Source organism: Fibroporia radiculosa (genome assembly GCF_000313525.1).
Source record: "Fibroporia radiculosa TFFH 294 genomic supercontigs, scaffold98378, whole genome shotgun sequence".
NCBI classification, from domain to species: Eukaryota; Fungi; Basidiomycota; class Agaricomycetes; order Polyporales; family Fibroporiaceae; genus Fibroporia; species Fibroporia radiculosa.
Genome location: NW_012133523.1, coordinates 708 through 18,245, shown reverse-complemented (window position 1 = coordinate 18,245; position 17,538 = coordinate 708). Strand labels below are relative to the sequence as shown.

The 17,538-nt window shown below is 49.8% G+C and overlaps 4 protein-coding genes across 4 annotated transcripts; 1 reads left to right on the top strand and 3 right to left on the bottom strand.

Moving 5' to 3' along the window:
• Positions 1-6,720: 6,720 nt before the first annotated feature.
• FIBRA_08384 (uncharacterized protein) lies at positions 6,721-8,615 on the bottom strand (the record flags this gene model as incomplete). The annotated part of the gene is made up of 4 exons (XM_012330027.1): positions 6,721-6,786; positions 6,837-8,021; positions 8,074-8,213; positions 8,273-8,615. 4 exons carry the CDS (start codon positions 8,613-8,615, stop codon positions 6,721-6,723), a joined length of 1,734 nt encoding a protein of 577 aa, XP_012185417.1.
• Positions 8,616-8,780: 165 nt separating this feature from the next.
• FIBRA_08383 (uncharacterized protein) lies at positions 8,781-9,612 on the top strand (the record flags this gene model as incomplete). Its single annotated transcript, XM_012330026.1, has 5 exons — positions 8,781-8,887; positions 8,943-9,048; positions 9,099-9,311; positions 9,364-9,468; positions 9,520-9,612. The coding sequence occupies 5 exons, from the start codon at positions 8,781-8,783 to the stop codon at positions 9,610-9,612; spliced, it is 624 nt and encodes a 207-aa protein (XP_012185416.1).
• A 300-nt stretch (positions 9,613-9,912) lies between these two features.
• On the bottom strand, positions 9,913-13,328 carry FIBRA_08382 (uncharacterized protein; the record flags this gene model as incomplete). The annotated part of the gene is made up of 8 exons (XM_012330025.1): positions 9,913-10,392; positions 10,443-10,696; positions 10,933-10,966; positions 11,017-11,428; positions 11,513-11,795; positions 11,847-12,004; positions 12,051-12,448; positions 12,546-13,328. The coding sequence occupies 8 exons, from the start codon at positions 13,326-13,328 to the stop codon at positions 9,913-9,915; spliced, it is 2,802 nt and encodes a 933-aa protein (XP_012185415.1).
• Positions 13,329-14,833: 1,505 nt separating this feature from the next.
• Positions 14,834-16,210, bottom strand: FIBRA_08381 (uncharacterized protein; the record flags this gene model as incomplete). The annotated part of the gene is made up of 8 exons (XM_012330024.1): positions 14,834-15,140; positions 15,194-15,234; positions 15,290-15,366; positions 15,427-15,446; positions 15,498-15,606; positions 15,658-15,736; positions 15,796-15,945; positions 15,998-16,210. 8 exons carry the CDS (start codon positions 16,208-16,210, stop codon positions 14,834-14,836), a joined length of 996 nt encoding a protein of 331 aa, XP_012185414.1.
• Between the last annotated feature and the right edge of the window lie 1,328 nt (positions 16,211-17,538).

Here is a 17,538-nt window from a genome sequence, read left to right as displayed (position 1 = left end):
CCCCCCGCCTTTGCGGCGGCGGTCTTCCTAGGCATACGTGACACTGCTGGGGGACCGTTCGCATCACGATAGCCTGGTCTGGTAGGAGGCTGCAGCCCACGTCCCGAGGCGAAGAGAACCAGAATTATCAGCCAGTAAGCAGCATAAGGGCCAGTGTCCGGACGTACATCGTAGCACACTCCCTCTCGCAATCATGCACAGCTGGGTTGTGGAGGCTGCTCAGCCGGCACGTTCGTCCGTTGCAATCAATCTTGGGATCAGCACGCAGGCGATTTGCGTCATCCAGCGGTCTGCATGTGGACAAGTGATAATGCGAACACTCACATAGTGCCGTTGATCCATATGCTGATGTCTGCATCCAAACTCGATGTAGGTGATAAGGTGGTAGCACATATTGCGATTGGGGGCGAGGCGGGAGAAGAAACTAACGGTAGGCGCACCTCAAATAGTGCGGCCGTTTTAAATCTCGAAATCTCGCCCTGAACCATGGCATCAGTAGGAGGGCCGACGGCGTCAATCATCGTCCGCTAGAGACAACATGAGCCTTACATTCATAATCCAACAATGGTGTCCGCGCTCACCACACTACCCACGTACATTCAAAAGGGGACATGCGCTCCAAATCCCATCCTCCACAATGCTAAGATAACAGCTCTGCGGTATTCTTCGAACGCTAGGCGGTAGAATTGAGGATATAAGTGCGCGTTGACCCCATGCACCGGCTAGCTGCAAGTGTCGATTGCCTGCGGTCCACGGGTTCAAGTTCACAGGGAATTGCAAGTGTCCCACTGAGTTCGATGACGCAGGATGACTTGAGATTTGTCTCGTGGTCCAAATCACCTGGTATGGGCGTAGCTCGTCGCAATTATCGGCCTCTGAACATTTCTGTGTTGATCATGTCATTCGGATCCCGGCAACGGATATACGAGAGCGGAATCAGGTGTGGTTGACCGCTTCCAATGCTCGAACATGTCAAACAATCCTGGACCATCAGTCACTCCAGGGCCATGATTCTGCCGTATACAGCAGACGAAATTGCCCGTCCAATAAATACCGAGGGCAGTTGCGGAAGCTCGACTTGTCGTCGGGGCCGGAATGGCATTGAATGGACAGCAGTTACATTTTTATGTTTTGAGCAACCTCAATAGATATCCAGACGACCATCGTTTACCGTCTTGAACCCCAGAACAGCGCGACCTGTCGTTGAGACCGTAAGGAGTGGATGTAGTTTGGAGAATGGCGCGCTTTGTTTTGGTGGCAAAAAGCCAAGGATGAGTCATATCCAGCCGCGACGTGTCGGTATAGATATTGTGAATGCTAATCGTTCAAAAATGAATGGAAATAGGTCGAGCACAGCGGTTGAGAGAGCAAGCGACCCCACACGGGCGCTTGTACTCGTTTCCACCTTGATTCCTTGAACGACATTCTGGGCCCCCGAACCATCGTTACCCCACCGCCTACTCCACTCGAGCTATGGTCGACCGGGTCGACGTCTTCAGGGGAATATAAGGATGGATCGTATTGGCTACCCGGAGCCACGCTGGGCAAAGTGGATCTGACCTCGTCGTGCAATGGCATCGAAGCTCGACATAACCTTCTCCATGAACCTGGCCAGACGGCTCACAATTTTTACCAGGCACAATATTGACGTGTCGCATGGATCATAACATCTCCACTGGTAACAGCTTGACGGAGTTCACTTCCCGTAGACCATCCGCTCAAAATAGGGTATCACAGCGAGGTGAGTCTTTGTGCGGCCATCTAAGCCCAAGTTGCTCGTCGGAAACCTCCATGCAGGCTAAATCCAAGAATTGTAGGACAACTTTACTTGAATGCCTACTTCTCCTGGACAAACATCAGGAGGCGCCTGCCCAGTACCACAGTGCAGGTACCTTCACCACCGCCCATGGAGTGTCAGGAATGTGCTCAGGAATAAGTAAGCATTCCAATCACACAATCCTTCGCCGCTCACAGATGGCCCCTGGGGATGGTTACATAGCCTATAAAAGATTCGACCAACCGCATAGCCGATCACAGTCCAAAATCTATAATCCCCTCTGCTTTCCAACACAATTTCGATCTTGTGACAGCTTTGCTTCTAGTGTAAGGCGGCTATTAAGGGGATTCCCATGAAGTACGCACCTCATTTGACACCGTTACTCCACACTCACTGGTCATTTCAGTGACCATTTGAACGATGTCAAGCCCCACGACGTACCGTGCGATATAGGGGGCATAAGGCGAGCAGCGATTAATCAGAGCGGGTACGTCGACAATGGCGGTGTATATCGTGATCACCGAGCGCGTTCCACTGCCAACGTCTGTGGCTGCGTGAGTAGCGAATCCGATCAGTCCGCCATGGTCCGGGAATCGGTGTCGCACAAATTGAACCATGTTCTGACCAGGCGCCAGCACAGCAACGCCCGCAGCCACGACGAGTAACTGTGTCTCTGGTTTATAGACTATTCCTTTGGAATTGCTGTGTTAACTCACCCGTCTTATTGTCTGGCAAGATGCGAGACAACAACGTCACATCGCCATGCCCTCTCTTGACCTGCAACTTTTGTTCCTCCTGCACATATTGATTCCACCGGATTGGGATTCACAATATACTACGTTGATTCATGACCCGGCAAGAAAACACGGCACTCGTGAACTCGCGAGATCCCTCCAGCGTCATTTTCGAGATTGCTGAGTTGACTGCGAGTCGATTGTCAGGCGGGAGAAAAAGGGACCACAGTGTGCGGGAGTACAGCCCAGAATTGCCAGTCGAGAGCTGCGGAAAATCGATCCATGCTCAGAGAGTGGTAGTTTATCCAGCGCAAGGGAGCGCCCTGTCGTTTCCGTATGTGACTTATGCTGTGACGCGTTGGCTCCAAATGATATCTAAGCGTCCCTTTAGGATCTAGTGACGAGTAATCGTTGAGCATGCGCAGTCCCGTGGTGCGCAAAATATTCAGTTTCTGGACCATATATTGTAGCATGGCGGTTGTACGTGGGCGAGTTGCTTTGCGACCGTGAGCTCCTACGGCAAAAGCTCGTGCTCTAGTTTTGCAGCCGTTCACAATTGGATGGCGAGAGCTCTCTTTGGAAGGACTACTAACAGGCGAGGGCGATGTGTCCCTCTGATTGTTGTGGCAGTCGTATTTGTGTATAATGGCGCCACGGTGCGCCAGTTGTAGTGGCATGTGAACGTTTGACCCGTAATACTGTCGTCTTAAATAGACGCCACCAGATTTCTAACCAGTACGTCTATATCGTTATCTATACAATGTGCGGCGAGTAACTGCGTGTTAGCGTCCTTCAAGTCTACAGCATACGTCAAGAGCAACATCTTGCCAAGTATCAGAAATGGTCATTTTCGCCGGTCGCAAGTGCTGGCAAAAAAAAACCAGGCTCAAAAGGAGTGCGCAAGAGGAACGTTGACAATTACGGCAGTAAGTTTTCCTCCTCGTTCGTCCGTAGTTGAGTCGTGATTTATGCGTGCGTGCTTTCCTTCACTCCTTATTCAAGAGTGTACTCGCACAAAATTTTCATAGCATGCAAAATGACCCGTCAAACCGGTATCAATTTTGTGGTGCACCCGACATATCTCGCCAGGGACTCCTGGTCAGAAGGTCGGCTAAGTCGATCCAAGACGGTCAGTTTCAATTGAGACCACCTCGTGCGTGGCAGCTGCCTGCGTGGTTCCTCGCCCTTCCTGACAGATAATTGCCATGCATTCATTGGTCAATACCACTCCTCGGGTCCACTAACTATATTGGTTGGCATCCTAATGTCAGTCCTTCCCCTCGATTAGACCCCACCGCATGACATCGCTACAAATGGCTTTCCGCGAGAGGGACACAGGCTTCACGTCTGGATAGTGGTCGCTCTCTCACCGCTACTCAAATCGGGAGCCGAGGTCGTCATCGGATAAACCTGACCTTCCTCGACCCGCTATTCTCCATCTGGAATCTGATATCTGAGGCCTATTCAATCCTGGTTCAGACCTTACCTGATTCGAAGGACAGCCTGCGAAAGAGCCGAGAGCGAGAAGCGCCAGGCAGCCTTGTCAGCAGTACTTTCATGATGGGCCCGCCCACCACGTAATGGCGCAGACTCGCGGAGTGTGCCACATAATTGTCAGGCCAGTCTCTTGGTGGTCCCTGTTTACTCCGCGATTATGTCGTAGTGGCCATGGGTAGCAGTGAGCACGCCAATGGTACGGTCGTGATGACGATCGACGATAATCACAGCGCTTGTCATGGGGGCATTGAAGCAACGTCGAGTCCTGTGCGGCGACCGTCGGTGGCTTAGGTAGCCCTAAATGGGCGACGCCCGTCCGTCGGGATAAGGAGTGTCTCTGGATAGGTTCCGATCAAACCCGTATGCGTTTCGCTGCGAGGTTCTTGACCCTTGGAATGTACGGTCTTGCATATTGTCCGTCAACGCCGTACGCTGACCCTTGACGCCCGTCAAACACTCGCAGGTGTTAGCATCCCGTGGTCATTGCCAGAATGTTGCCTTCGGCTTGTGAGGTAATTCAACATTTCCCGCACAATGTGAGTCGCTCTTGGAATCTCAGGCTCTTTTATCTTTGCAATGATGCAGCACCTTCCCATCCTTCTAATTGTGCTTACCATAACTGATTGACGTGTGTCGCTTGCAAACTTAGACTGACGGGTGCATTCTGTGGTGTCTGAAAGTGTGACAGAGGCTTACTCTCAAGCTTGAAGAGATAGTGTTCGCAGAAATTTTGAATGGTGGGTCGATCTACTGCTCGACAATATCACATATACTACATCCTCGACCTTTTAGATCAGACTCCGTTTCTCTATTGTAACTAACGGAACGCGTGAGTCGGTCGCAATATACCAATTGTGACGCGCGTGACAGGCTGTGAGTCTTCCTGCATGATTGTTCAAAGCACCAATGTTATGTCTGATACACAAAACACACAAATAGGTCGTACAGATACGTTTCTTATAGCTCAGTCGCTATGTATTTCTTCCCGGACCTGAGTTATTCCGAATCTACGTCGCTATCACCTTCGCGGAGCCTGGGAGCCTCGCGCCCTTGACAAGGTGGACAATGTCCTTGATATACATCTAAAACGAGAGCTTGCTGGGGCATCATCCTGTGCTTGCCATGTCAGCAAGAAAGAACACTGAGAGAAAAGCCAAAGCCTACACATCGGTACATTCGCTTCCACAGAGGTGTGGGATAGGCTTGTGGTACTTGCTCAACCTGCAATTCGGTTTGCTGCAGTCCACCTAGGGAGCGTGAGTGGACGCTTCTGACAGAAATTTGGGACTCACATTATGCCTTCGCACAGGGTATTGATGAGCACAGCCGCTATACTCGACATGTTCGATGAGGTGGTAGCACATTGTATACGGGGTGGTGAGCAGAGCGAATGCGAGGAGGTAAGAGTACATTGTGACTGAAGTTCTCGACGTATAAAAGGCATCCAGGAACAGGTCACCCTCGGGGTTGTGGCGGAAAGCGGCGGAGTACGGACGCCGAAAGAGACTTGACCAATATCGCCGACATCTGTTCGTATGGAGTCGATCACAGTGCTCCGCGCCTTCGCACACGATGCTCTTTATCAAGAGCAATGTGGTAGATCCACGGCAGGAGCTTAACAGGACGCATTGTTAAATGAAACATTTGCGAGGGGGGCGGACCGAAGGTTCGAACCTGAGTGGAGAGTGACCGATGGTCATTAGCCCATACAGTCATAAGCTGTCGATAGTCACAGAAGTTTCCAGTCCGACAACTAACCTTGTAAAAGCATATCCAATTGTAGACCCGCCGGTATAACTTCGCAATTGGTCGAGGTATAACATTGAATTTGAATGTCACTAAGGCAGAGTACCATCGTATCTCTAGCTTCTAACGCGGTAATGAGTCCGCTGACTGTCGCGCGTGTTTTAAGCCACCATGATCTGGTGCAGTCGGGCAATCGATGCATGCATCTACCATTCGCCTCCGCTATCTATATGAATATCGCTTCACGGGGACGTACGGGTAAGGTACACTTTCTGCAGCCTGTCGAATTAACGCCATAGAATGTCAGCTACGACACATAAGCTGTATCGTGGGACATCATGAACTTGGCTCATAGTTATGCAAAATTTAGAATGTCAGTCACCTGGACGCACAGCGTGTCTCGTCCCAGGAACAGGAGGAGTCTTGAAAATTTATGCAGAGGCTTGAATGGAAAACAACGCTTCCTTCCGATTCGGTGTCCCTAGAATTAGAGGGCCGGCGGCCTTGTGTGTTACAACGAGACTAAAGAGTCGTGCAGCGTGTACCGGGTGTGTGGGTTAGACGACAAAAGCCTTATCAACGATCGGTTAGCGCTGACATCAATTGGAAAAATGTGGCTGACGGCTCACCAGAACAACTCAAGCCAGCAAGCGATGTGCCGAAAACAACAAAAAAATAAAGCGTAGGAATGAAGTTCGACACCCACGCTCCGAACAGGCTGCAAGCATCTGCTCCAGGGAACCCATTCTTGATAGATCTGCGGTGACAAACCAGGATGCGTTGCCTGATACCACTGAATAGAGATGTTCTCACTTTCGATGCTAGTAAAAGCTGGTCCGATGCCTTGAAGTTGGCTGGGGACTCCGACACATCAAGCGTCAATCGAGTTTGACGTAATTCTATTCCGAAGCTAGAATTGGAGAGGATGGCAGACACATGCACATCGCAAGCCACGAAACATTTTCATTACTCTAAAGATAAATCACCATCTTCGTCATCATCGAGAGGAATAAATCTTTTTGATTCGGTTCGCTACAATAGTATCAGTAACCTCTAGTGGTTCAATGACAACCACCACTCACTGCTATCGGAGTTGCAAGTTGAGCTCTTCTATCTCTGATACTCATCGGTTTGCTACTCGTGGGAAGCGGGCCGTCGTTGACCTTATTCATGTGGGGGGTATATGTCTTAGGAAAAGAGGTGGTTGATAAATCATCTATCATAGGCGAAGACCGAATGGGGGTGTGAAATCGGTAGTCATGAATGCCTGTGGGTGAATATATGCCAGACATAACTCGAGACATTAAATCCGACGGGTTACATCGAGGTGCTGCAGGAATTGGGATGGAAGGACTAGCAGTTGCACTGGTAATTGAAGAGTGAAGGGAATTACGTGAGCAAGTCTGAGCCACGATGGCCATACGCGAATCGACAGTAGGACCACTCAGGCCAGAGGAAAACCGTTCTTGAGCGGAAGAGCGCTGCGACAGGGTACTAGACGAGGATGCCAGCGAGCTCACTTTCTGAGGCATCTCCGTAGCCGGAGCAGAATTACCAAGAGCAGGACGAACAGGAGCACGAGAGAGGGTGGTACTAACAGCTCCAGGTGGACGAGATGCCGGCCGAAGAGGAGTCTTGAATCTGTGGTCAGCTGCAGCATGAGAAACAGGAGTTCTAAGCAGGCGAGAGGAGTGCGGTAACGAGTCGGTTCCGGTAGATTTGTTGGGTGGAAGAATATCGGTAAGAGGGATACGGGCAGGACTTTGAAGAGTCACAGCGCTTGTGGGTGTCTTCCCGCACAGATTGACTGGAGATACCCGAGATTTGGCAGGCCTAGGGGTTGTGAGAAGTAGAGAGGTCTTACTATAGACCTGCGCTAGATCACTCGGACGAGCAGCAACCGATCCGATATGTTCTTGAATGGAAACACAATCCAGACCGCGGTCCTCGGCGTGGAGTTTGCGTTTCTTCCTACTTCCGTGTGGGCCAGGCGATAAATTAGCAGATACGGCCTCAACTCCGATAGGATGAGTTGTGCATTGGTCGGCTACTATATGTTCCTGCTTGCGTGTAAGAGCGTTTTGGAGAGCTACGATAGGTCGAGAGAATATCTCGCTTTCCCGTATGGTATCCTTCACTGCATTGCGAGCATTCTCAATATGTAGAGGCATTGTCTGCAAAAGAGGAAGCATCGCAACAACATTTTCGAGTAGCTTGACCTGCTGATCCTGAAGGGCTTGTAAAGTCTGGGATTGTGTCTGATTGAGCTAGACAAAATCGACATTCAATACCTGATTTCACAATACACAAAATTCAGACCGTATGCAAGGTATCCATTTTCTTGTCTAATGTCTCGAGTTTGCGTTCCACAGAAATTATGTCTTTCCTTAGTCCTTCAACTCTCGAATCTTGAGCTGGGCTCCCCAATGATCGCTGGACCTCAACTTGGCATCTATTCACTGATCGGCTTATGTAGCAGTCTAGTATGACGGCTGCATATATGCGTTGAATTACACACCCAAATTTACCATGGTTTCCACGAGATTTTCTCGATCTTGTTGAAATAATGTCTGAACCGTTACAATCTCTCGCCGTGATTCATCCACTCCACCAGTGAGCTTGCTTACACGGTCGGAAAACTTCTCTAGATTTGCTTGTGTGTCGTGTAATAAAATCCGCAAGGATGTTCCTGCTTTATCAGTGGGCGCAATAGGTGGAAGGTTGGGAGAAGAGCGGTCTGCAGAGCGCGCAATAGATGATGCGGCGCTGTCAGAAAGCAGGTGGCCCCAGAGCACAGATGATCCCGGCTTGCGTGCTTGCAGCCGGCGAACCTGAGTGGGTGAGTTTGAATTGGCGGGCATATTGTTCGAGTCGGAGCCGTCAATTCAAATATTTCCAAATCTGGTTTAGGTTGAACGGTCAGCGGAGGATGAGTAGCGGGAGTAAGAGTCAAGAGAAGAAAATTACCGCCACCTTGACCGCCACAGACGCGATGAGGGTGAATTCAATCTCCGCTACGCGTCTCTATGGCATCCGAGTCCACCACCGCGACGGCGCAGCCGGCGAGCAAGCGTTGGTCGTACTTTCATTCGGCATTACAGCTCGCCATCCAAAGATCTTCTCATAAATGGACGTGAGTGCACTTGTAGCACCGTTCAACGTTTGGAACTCACGACTTCATCGGCCAGCTATGAGGATTTCACGGAATGCTTCTCGGCATGGTGTGAGGAACAACCAGAAAACGCGTCTCGCATTTTTACAACTGTTTCGAGGCATATGGAAGATCAGATTACCGTGAGTCTTGCTTTACCAAGGGGGCACTTATGGTCGTAAATGTTTGATAGGAACACTGCGAAGAGCTACTGCGGCAGTTTAACGTCCGCGAGAACTTGGATAATTTACACACGGTCGTGACTGAAGCTAGAGCGCGTAGGCAGAAAGGATATGAAGGCAAGGATGTTTGGAAGGAAGATCTGAACCCTGGTGCTGCTGTGCGGGCACGGACCGTGCCACTCCTAGAGAAAGAGAGAGATCGGTTACGTGCCGAACTCGGTCAGGTGGGTCTTCGTCCTAGAAAACGCGAAAGTACTACTATATCTCGGGAGGTAGCTGGAGAATGAAAACATCAAGCTGCAAAGTGAAATGCAAAGCAACGTCAGAGGGAGAGAAGAAGCCGATGCGGAGACATCGAGACTACTCGATCTCCTGGACGAGGTAAATAACCCCACCTGATAACGAAGCAGTACACACTCATTATGATAACAGATCTATGCCAAGTGGAATCATATTCCGATAGAGGAGATTCAATCATGGACGTTGCAAACTGCAGAGTCTGTCACCAGCAGCAGACCTGTGTGATACCATCACCGGTCTAGTCCGTCAACTTGTACGTAGTTGTCTCATGAGACATCCTCTTTCCGTGAGTCGGGTTCGTTCGAAGATACTTGCTAGATGTACAACGAGTGCTCATCTTCTAGAGGGACTCAGATAGTTTGTGTCACCTGCGTTCTTGTGCGACCACTTACTCCTCAGCATGCCAGTGTATAAGAATTCACGGCTTCTGAACATGCAATTATAGGATCCCTGCTAGCTTGTACACATGATCATTATATGGTGGCCACAATACATTGAATCAATCCATTCATAGATATGGCTAGTCTATGTTTGCATTCCAGTAGGAAGAAATCCCACCTTCTTCCAGGTGCTCATCCACTTGTCGACATCACTACAGCTTAACTGCGGGGTGTTGGAATCCATGAGAACTGATGATGCATGCTGTCCCCTTTGTGATTCGACTGAAGGCAAAAGTCCCTTACTCTCCATGTGATGACTATATGAGCCTGCGTTCTGACTTCCCTTCCGGAAGAAATCTAGCAGCCTGAGTGCTGCCCTCTCTTCGGCTTCGCGCTCGCGATTACCCGAAGATTTGTTGGCAGGAGTAGTAATAGCGAGGTTCTCCAATCGCGCGAACCATTCATGGTATGGTACCACTGGAACGTCAAACTTCAATGTCAAGGGCTCCATAATGGTGACCCATTTTACCGGTCGTGGATGAACGATGTGCAATGTGCCGTTCGCGATGTTGTACACATCCACGATGGCGGTCGCAGCAAGCGGTGTTGTCAGCCATGATATATTCTACATGAATGACTTGAGAAGACGCTCTGGATGTTAGTTTTATTGCTCACCTCGTTGCCATCAGGTAGACATCCGACATACGTTGCCGACTGGACAAGGGCCGGGAACCAGTGTTGAATGTCCCATGACCCACTCGCACTACCCGTCAGCAATCCCACTCGAATGACATTAACCTTCAGGCGCGTTGTCTCGGCAGCAAGCTGTACCAATCTTTCCGCTATCCACTTAGATTCGAGGCAGCCGGTTTGTGTCGCAATCTTGGCGTTCAGGATGGGCAATTCGGGTGTTGGAATAACCACTGGATCTATACAAAGCCTTAGCGTTCTGAGCATCGTGAACGGTGAGTGTGCTACCTTGGTATACTCCGATAGTACTTTCGAACGACAATACTTCGAATCGTGATGAGCGTAAGGCCAAATCAATGAGTCCTCGGGTTCCCTAAATCAAGCCTTCAAAGTGTTTCAATTGCGCATAAAAGTCCAGTTTCCATGCTTAGGATGGACATCAGTCAACTTCGCTAGAGGGAAATGCATCACCTACCGTTATGAATAATATGGGCTATGGAAGATGACAGCTATCATCGGAGTAAGTGTAATGACTTCTACGATAGAGCGAAGTATGAACATTTGTCATGGTCAGATCATCCAGCCCTAGATCGTCGGCTTCTAAGTCGCCTTCCAATAGCGTCAGCTTAGGAGATTCGAGTATATCGGTGAGAAGTCCTTGGTTCAAGAGGGCATCCATCTGCCTCCGAAGTAACGTCGATCCCGGGTCATGGGCTCGTCTGTTCAGGGCATATACTTGCTTGACGTCATTTCGGTCAAGTAACTCTACCAGTAGATGACATCCCAGTCCACCGGTACTCCCGGTCAGGAGGACCACATGGGCGTCAGGAGCAACCTCTTGCACACGTGGCGTTTCATGCAGGCGAACTAAATACTTCTCCAGCAGCTCTCGCATCTCATCTTCCTTGCTTGTTGCTTTGAACAATTCCTCAGCAGCGCTTAACGCTGAGTCACCACCCGAAGCTGCCAGCCTACGTCAGAGGTCATTCAACGAGACATCAGCAAGAAGCTGAAGCTGCGAAATCTCCAGAATGGGTCTTAGCGCATAGGATAACCTCGCAGCGGATAGCGAATCGATGCCGTATGTGGTCAGCGGGGCGTCTGGAGATAAATCACTAGCAGACACATTGAGAACATCTCTGACTGTGTCGGCCAACTGGTCCACGTCATCCCTAGCAGAAACATCTTGAGCGACTTGTACAGGAACGAGATGTCTGCCCATCGGTGGCATGCCAAGAGTTTTGTCCACTGATTCCCAATCCAGGTCCGGAACATAGTGGTGGAACTTCTGCCCATTCTGGAATCGGAATATAGCATCCTCGAGCCAGAGAATCATTTCTAACCCAGCATTCGGAAGGAAAAACAATCAAAATCAGTACTTAGATCGACCTTCCGCTGAAATTGACCACTCTAAGAAATGGCTGAAAAGAGATGCTTGTACATTAGATTGTCCGACGAGCAACATGGAAGAGTCCAAGATGCCCGGGCATACGAACGAAAAGGCATTCGGGATCAGGGAAATCGCCTCTTCCAGAGCAGTATTCGCACTAAATCGTGTGAGTCAAGAATAGTGTACAGACGCTTGTCACTTACGCGCCATAGTTGGTCTGACCGCCAGCCCCGAAGAGTCCAGATACTGACGAGAATGCCACCAAGAAGTCGATACTGGGAATGTCAACCACCTCTTGAAGAACGGAGAGCACGCCAAGTTTTGCAGCAAATACACGGGAATAGTCCTCCCTGGTAAGATTCTGAAATGCGCGATCCGAAAGCACAGCAGTCAAGATCATGCATCCTCCCAGTGGAGCAGGAAGACTGTGCATGAGGTCCCGCATTTCAACAGTAGATGTAGCATCTACTGCACACACCCGAAGTTCAAGGTCTTGAATGCTTCGAAGATGCTCAAATATACGCCTCGCTAGGACGTCACCATTGGTGAACAAACCATCCTCTCCGCGACGAGATGTAACGATGATATGACGAGCGCCTCTCTATCAAAACACAATTTGGTTAATCACGAATGATGGGCGATCCCACATGACTGACCTAGTACATGAGCAATGCGATTCGTGCCCCGAGACTCCCTACTCCTCCGAGAATGATATATGACTTATCCGCGCAGAACACAGCATTACGCTGTAGGGAATGCTCGTTCGTTTCAGAAACAGTGAAGTGAGGGATGGAGGATGTTTCGTCGACGATCTCCGCATATAGAGAATCAGAGGACTCTTCCAAGAAAGAAATTACTAGCTCAAGAGCATCTCTGATAGCCAGAGGATCTCGACGAAGAATACCAGCAAGGCCTATGCTATCGTCGTTCCACGCAAATAACTTTCCTCTCGTCGGATGTAGTAGTGTTTGGATGATCTGGAGGGACCCCTTGTCTTCGTGCCCTGTGATGATCAGGTCGAACCGTTCGCGGCCTAATGCGGCGAGATCGCGCAAGCTAGTGCCTCGAGTGACTTCAGTGAACTCGATCCCCTTGAGTAAGTACAACTTCTTGACTCCCAATCCAATGTGCGTGTCGGAATGGGCAAGGAGCATGGATGTCGATCGGAGACGTTTCAACTGTCGGAATGCACTAATCCCTGACGCAAGAACCGCCACGACGAAGCCAGGTAGAAGGGCGGAAAGAAAAGTGAAACGCTGAGTTAAGCGTGAAGACACTGAAGACACGCCGTCAGCGTCTAGTGTTGCGCGTTGGCCATGAACGTGTTCCGCCAATCCTACCAAGAAATAATTGTGTTGCAAAACCTCGGGACTGTCTTCGACGACAAAACCTACCACTCCCACTACCTTTCCGGCCGAAGTTACTGAAAGCACATCTACGAGTACGCATCCTGGAGGAACACCATTGATGGATTTAGGCATGGTGGAGGAATAGAAGTCGTAGAAGTCGTAGTACGGCAACAGGAGTAAGCGAGGAATAGACAACGCGCCATCGGATGAGACCGTGATTTCCGGTTCCTCTTTCAGATAACCACTTTCAGATAACTGGGAAGATTGGACAGAATCACCTTATCTGCTTCGAACGAGGGCGGAAACATCATCAGAAAGATAGTCCACCCACAGTGGGTATTCGCGACGCAGTGCGCGAGTTAATCCTGCAGCTGAAGTGGAATGACGCCCATGTTTGACGAATATCCAAACATCCGACTCGCAGGCTAGATCCAATTCCCAGAGATCGTATTGTAGGCTGTCCTCGTCTCCGAACCGATATCGACATACCTTACGACCCGGTGAATTAGACAACGGCTAAGATTCGAGGGCTTTGCTACATTTAAGAGTAAGCGACGAGCATCCAGTGTCACGATAGAGAAAAAATAACAGCCAGCCCGACGCGTCGGACTAGCGCTATGAGTAACCTGATCATGTTGGGCATTTAAGCTGCCTGTGCGCTGTGTGCGCGATTGATTAGAAGAGGGTCCCACCCATCTTGATTCCACGTCCTCAATGCAAGGAAGCCATTCGGACGGAGAAGGTCTACACAGCGCGAGAGCATTGCATCCGCGTCGGGCTCCCCAAGTCCAATAGGATGCGATACAATGATGATATCAAACGACTCGACCTCCTTTGTGAAATCGGAGCCCACCCAGTCTTTCAAACACCCTTGCAAAAATATCAGGTAAGAGAAACTCTACTCAGTGCTGCGTCAGATACAAATGAATCAGCTACCTGGAAGAGCATAAAGTGACAGGATCGTGCTCTGCGATTCATTCATAGAGCTTGGCAATGACTGCCACTGAGACTCCGGCTTGAAGGAGCGTTGTCGGAGGACTAAAGGTTGGACAATCTATGCCCCGGTGCTTGTTCGGGAAGGGCGACGAAGGGCAAGAAGTGTCTGCTAGAGTGGGGGATGCTGTAAAAAGTCTGGAGGCAAGGCAACAAATGAGATATGAGCACCCACGGACCCGGATATCTATACTGGTAGCAGGCAAGGAAGGCTATCAAATAGACCTTATTCCAGCTGTCTTCCGTCGCCCATGGCGATATTTCAGAGGATACCAGACCTATAGTTTGCTGGTCTGATCATCACTCGCTGTGTTCATCACAGCCAGAAGGATATTGCAAGAGTTTAATGGTCGACGTTCGTGCGAAGGTTTTCATTTATATACAGCATGCGCTGGCCGAATGGCCCGGTGTCCAGGACATCATGCGGCCATCCCAGTGTGTCGAAGAGAATAGACATGACTGGCCTCAGTGCCGCACTACTGTACCATTTTCAATTGGCCGTTCTTATGTAGCCGAACGGCAGTTTTGTCTCATTCAAATCTAGAGAGCAGTCCTCAACCACGACTTGCACGCATATATTCGTGCTCGAATGTGGACACAAGACTGCTCATAAATTCGAACTAATGATAATCCCCTCGTCTCCGTCAGACTTCGAGGGGCTTGGAAGAACGCTGCGTGGTCGTCCTGCTACCGTCGTCGTCGCACTCAATTGCCTGGGAGATATATACCGTCGTAGGCTGCACAGTAACTGATGGATTGAGAATCTTGGATGTGAATGGTGCAGCTGCGAACGTAGAGATGGCCTGTGGCGCCTTCTGCTCCCAGCCCATCCCCACGCGAACGTTGATGAGCATGAATGAAATTCCGGAGACGATGCAGATCGTCTCGTTGGGCAGAAATTGCAGGTTCGAGCCGGCCTCGTAGGTGACCAGGAAGAAGATCGCCCAGACCCTATGGGACATTAGCCAAGTACTCAGAACAGAGTAGGCTGCAGTTGAACGTACGTGTATATCGCAGAACTTTCAACGATGATGGCGAGCACAGACTAGATGGTGTGTATCTCTCAGCCATGAGACACGTTGATAGATGTTGCTATTCACCATGAGATTATTATTCCTGTGTCCTTCGATTTGAGTACTGATGCGCCTGATGCGCCAGATGCGCCAGGCAATCATGGCTACATAGATATTTTGTACGTGCTCAGAATACTGTTATCGAATTTTAGGAGCGAACCCACTGGTGCAGTACAGGTTCGTGCTGTGATACTAACATCAACGGTGGTTTGCGAAACGAAACGCAATGACTCACCAGAGAGTAAACACCGCATCGCTAGTCAGCCAACGATCCAGGTCTGTGATAAATATATTCTGGCCCATATGGAATCGAGTCTCTTGATATAAAACGGCGATCCCGCACACTAGGCGGAAGGTGAGTCGACAGATCGTCTACTATTCCATTTTGAACGTACCCAACAAGCCCATGAAGGTGCACAGAGGGATTATGACGACATGCTTGCTGTAGCCCCATATGATCCACATGCGGTATATCTAGTATGCCAGACAAGCTTAATCCATCATGTTGTAGTTGGGATAGCATCAAGACCGACCATCATCGCATCGGTCGCTAGTAATGTGAATATGAGCGCGCCGCTCAGGACCACTTCCGATAGCTGGGCGATATCTGCATAGAAGAGCAGAGGACCCTGTGGATAGGTAACGAATGCCATGAATATGCGTATCACAACGAGAATCCAATGCTATGCGAAGCGAGTCAGTCATCTCTACGCGGAAAAAGTCTGTATAGCTCACAATTGTAGTAGATAGGAATATTGCAACATTGGCAACGATGAAGGTCATGGTCGGTGTCCATGGCTGACTACTACTAAGCCGCCCGCCGAGCTCCCAATAACGCTTGACGAGCAAGTACAAAGAGACCGTGGAGAGGACAAAAAATATGCCATAGAAGAAGCTTTCGATGCATACTGTAGCGATATTGACGGGAACTAGTGCTACTTGGCCCATTGCGAGTCTCTGAGGGGAGCAGTAGTCGAAATGCTAGAGCAGTGAATGACTTGAGAACGAGTGATTGATCGGAACAGAGTAGGGAGTAGATACGTTCTGCGAACCTGCGCCATGACACGAGCATTTATATTGATCCATCCCATCAACGCATAGTTCTGCGCGCTCCTTTGACGTGCCCCAGGGACTGACAGATAGCTGCAGATGGCACCCAAATCAATTTCGAGTCGCTCCCATGGTGAGTTTCGGGTGCCGGTCCTTTCATAGCATCATGGCTCGACAAGCTGATCCCAACTGCCTTTTTTTTCGATTCCCTTTTATTGTCCGCAAGGGCCCAACTGCCTTGCCAGACTTCCTCCCACGGTCTCTCACGAATGCGAACAGTGTGACGAGTATGGGAGCCTGCCGCCGCTGTGAGGCAAGTGTGAGGAGTCTTGCGACATATGTACACGCATGCCAAGAGAGCAAGACTCTGCCTGGTTGGTGATATGAATCCGGTTGTCTTCAGTATCTGATGCAACTTGAAAACGCGGTGGACTTGGACGTTTGACATCGTGTGTCTATAAGCTAAGCGCCGAGCACTGTACATGGGCGCTTGATCATTTGTACTTAAAAATGCGGAAGATATCACGCAGAATGCAAGCACCACGCAATTGGAAGCCCCATCCAGAGGACTGGCGCTGTGGCCTCCCATACCGGGACAGATAGTCACTCGAATAGCGCCGCATGCTGCAGCAAACCCCTCGCTCGGAAGGTACATAGTGGGTGAGGAACAATGATTATCTGTCAACGGGGTCAATGTATCAACACATACTCCCGAATGATAGAGGTGTAAGAATAAGACTAGTCGCAAAATTAAACAGCACGGAGACGCACCAAAAGACGGAGATGGTCCCATCGCTACAGACTATATCCCCAGATCCATTGCGTTCACAAGGCTGAGTACGAAGCGAATGACTCATTCAATGGCGACGACCTGAAGGTGGTGGAACCATCTGTATAAGAAGGCGATGAGAATAAAGGGTAAGTTTGTCTGCTCCTGACAAGATTGCATACGTACGAAAGATAGCTTCCTCAATGCTACCAATGCACCCGGGCATTCCAGCCATGATGTTGCGCGATAGATGTTGTGTTGAACATGTGGTGCCAACTATTTCAATCCTTGATACCTACCCATGTTTTAGATCGGTCTCGTTCCCAGTCCATGTCATCTTCAACACGAGCTGATGATTGATGACAAGACCACTCAATTAGAGCTCGAGTCGTTCGGATGAAGTTGTGACTGGACTAGCGGAGCCGGGCCTCACGCGCTCCTTAGAAGTTATAAACTC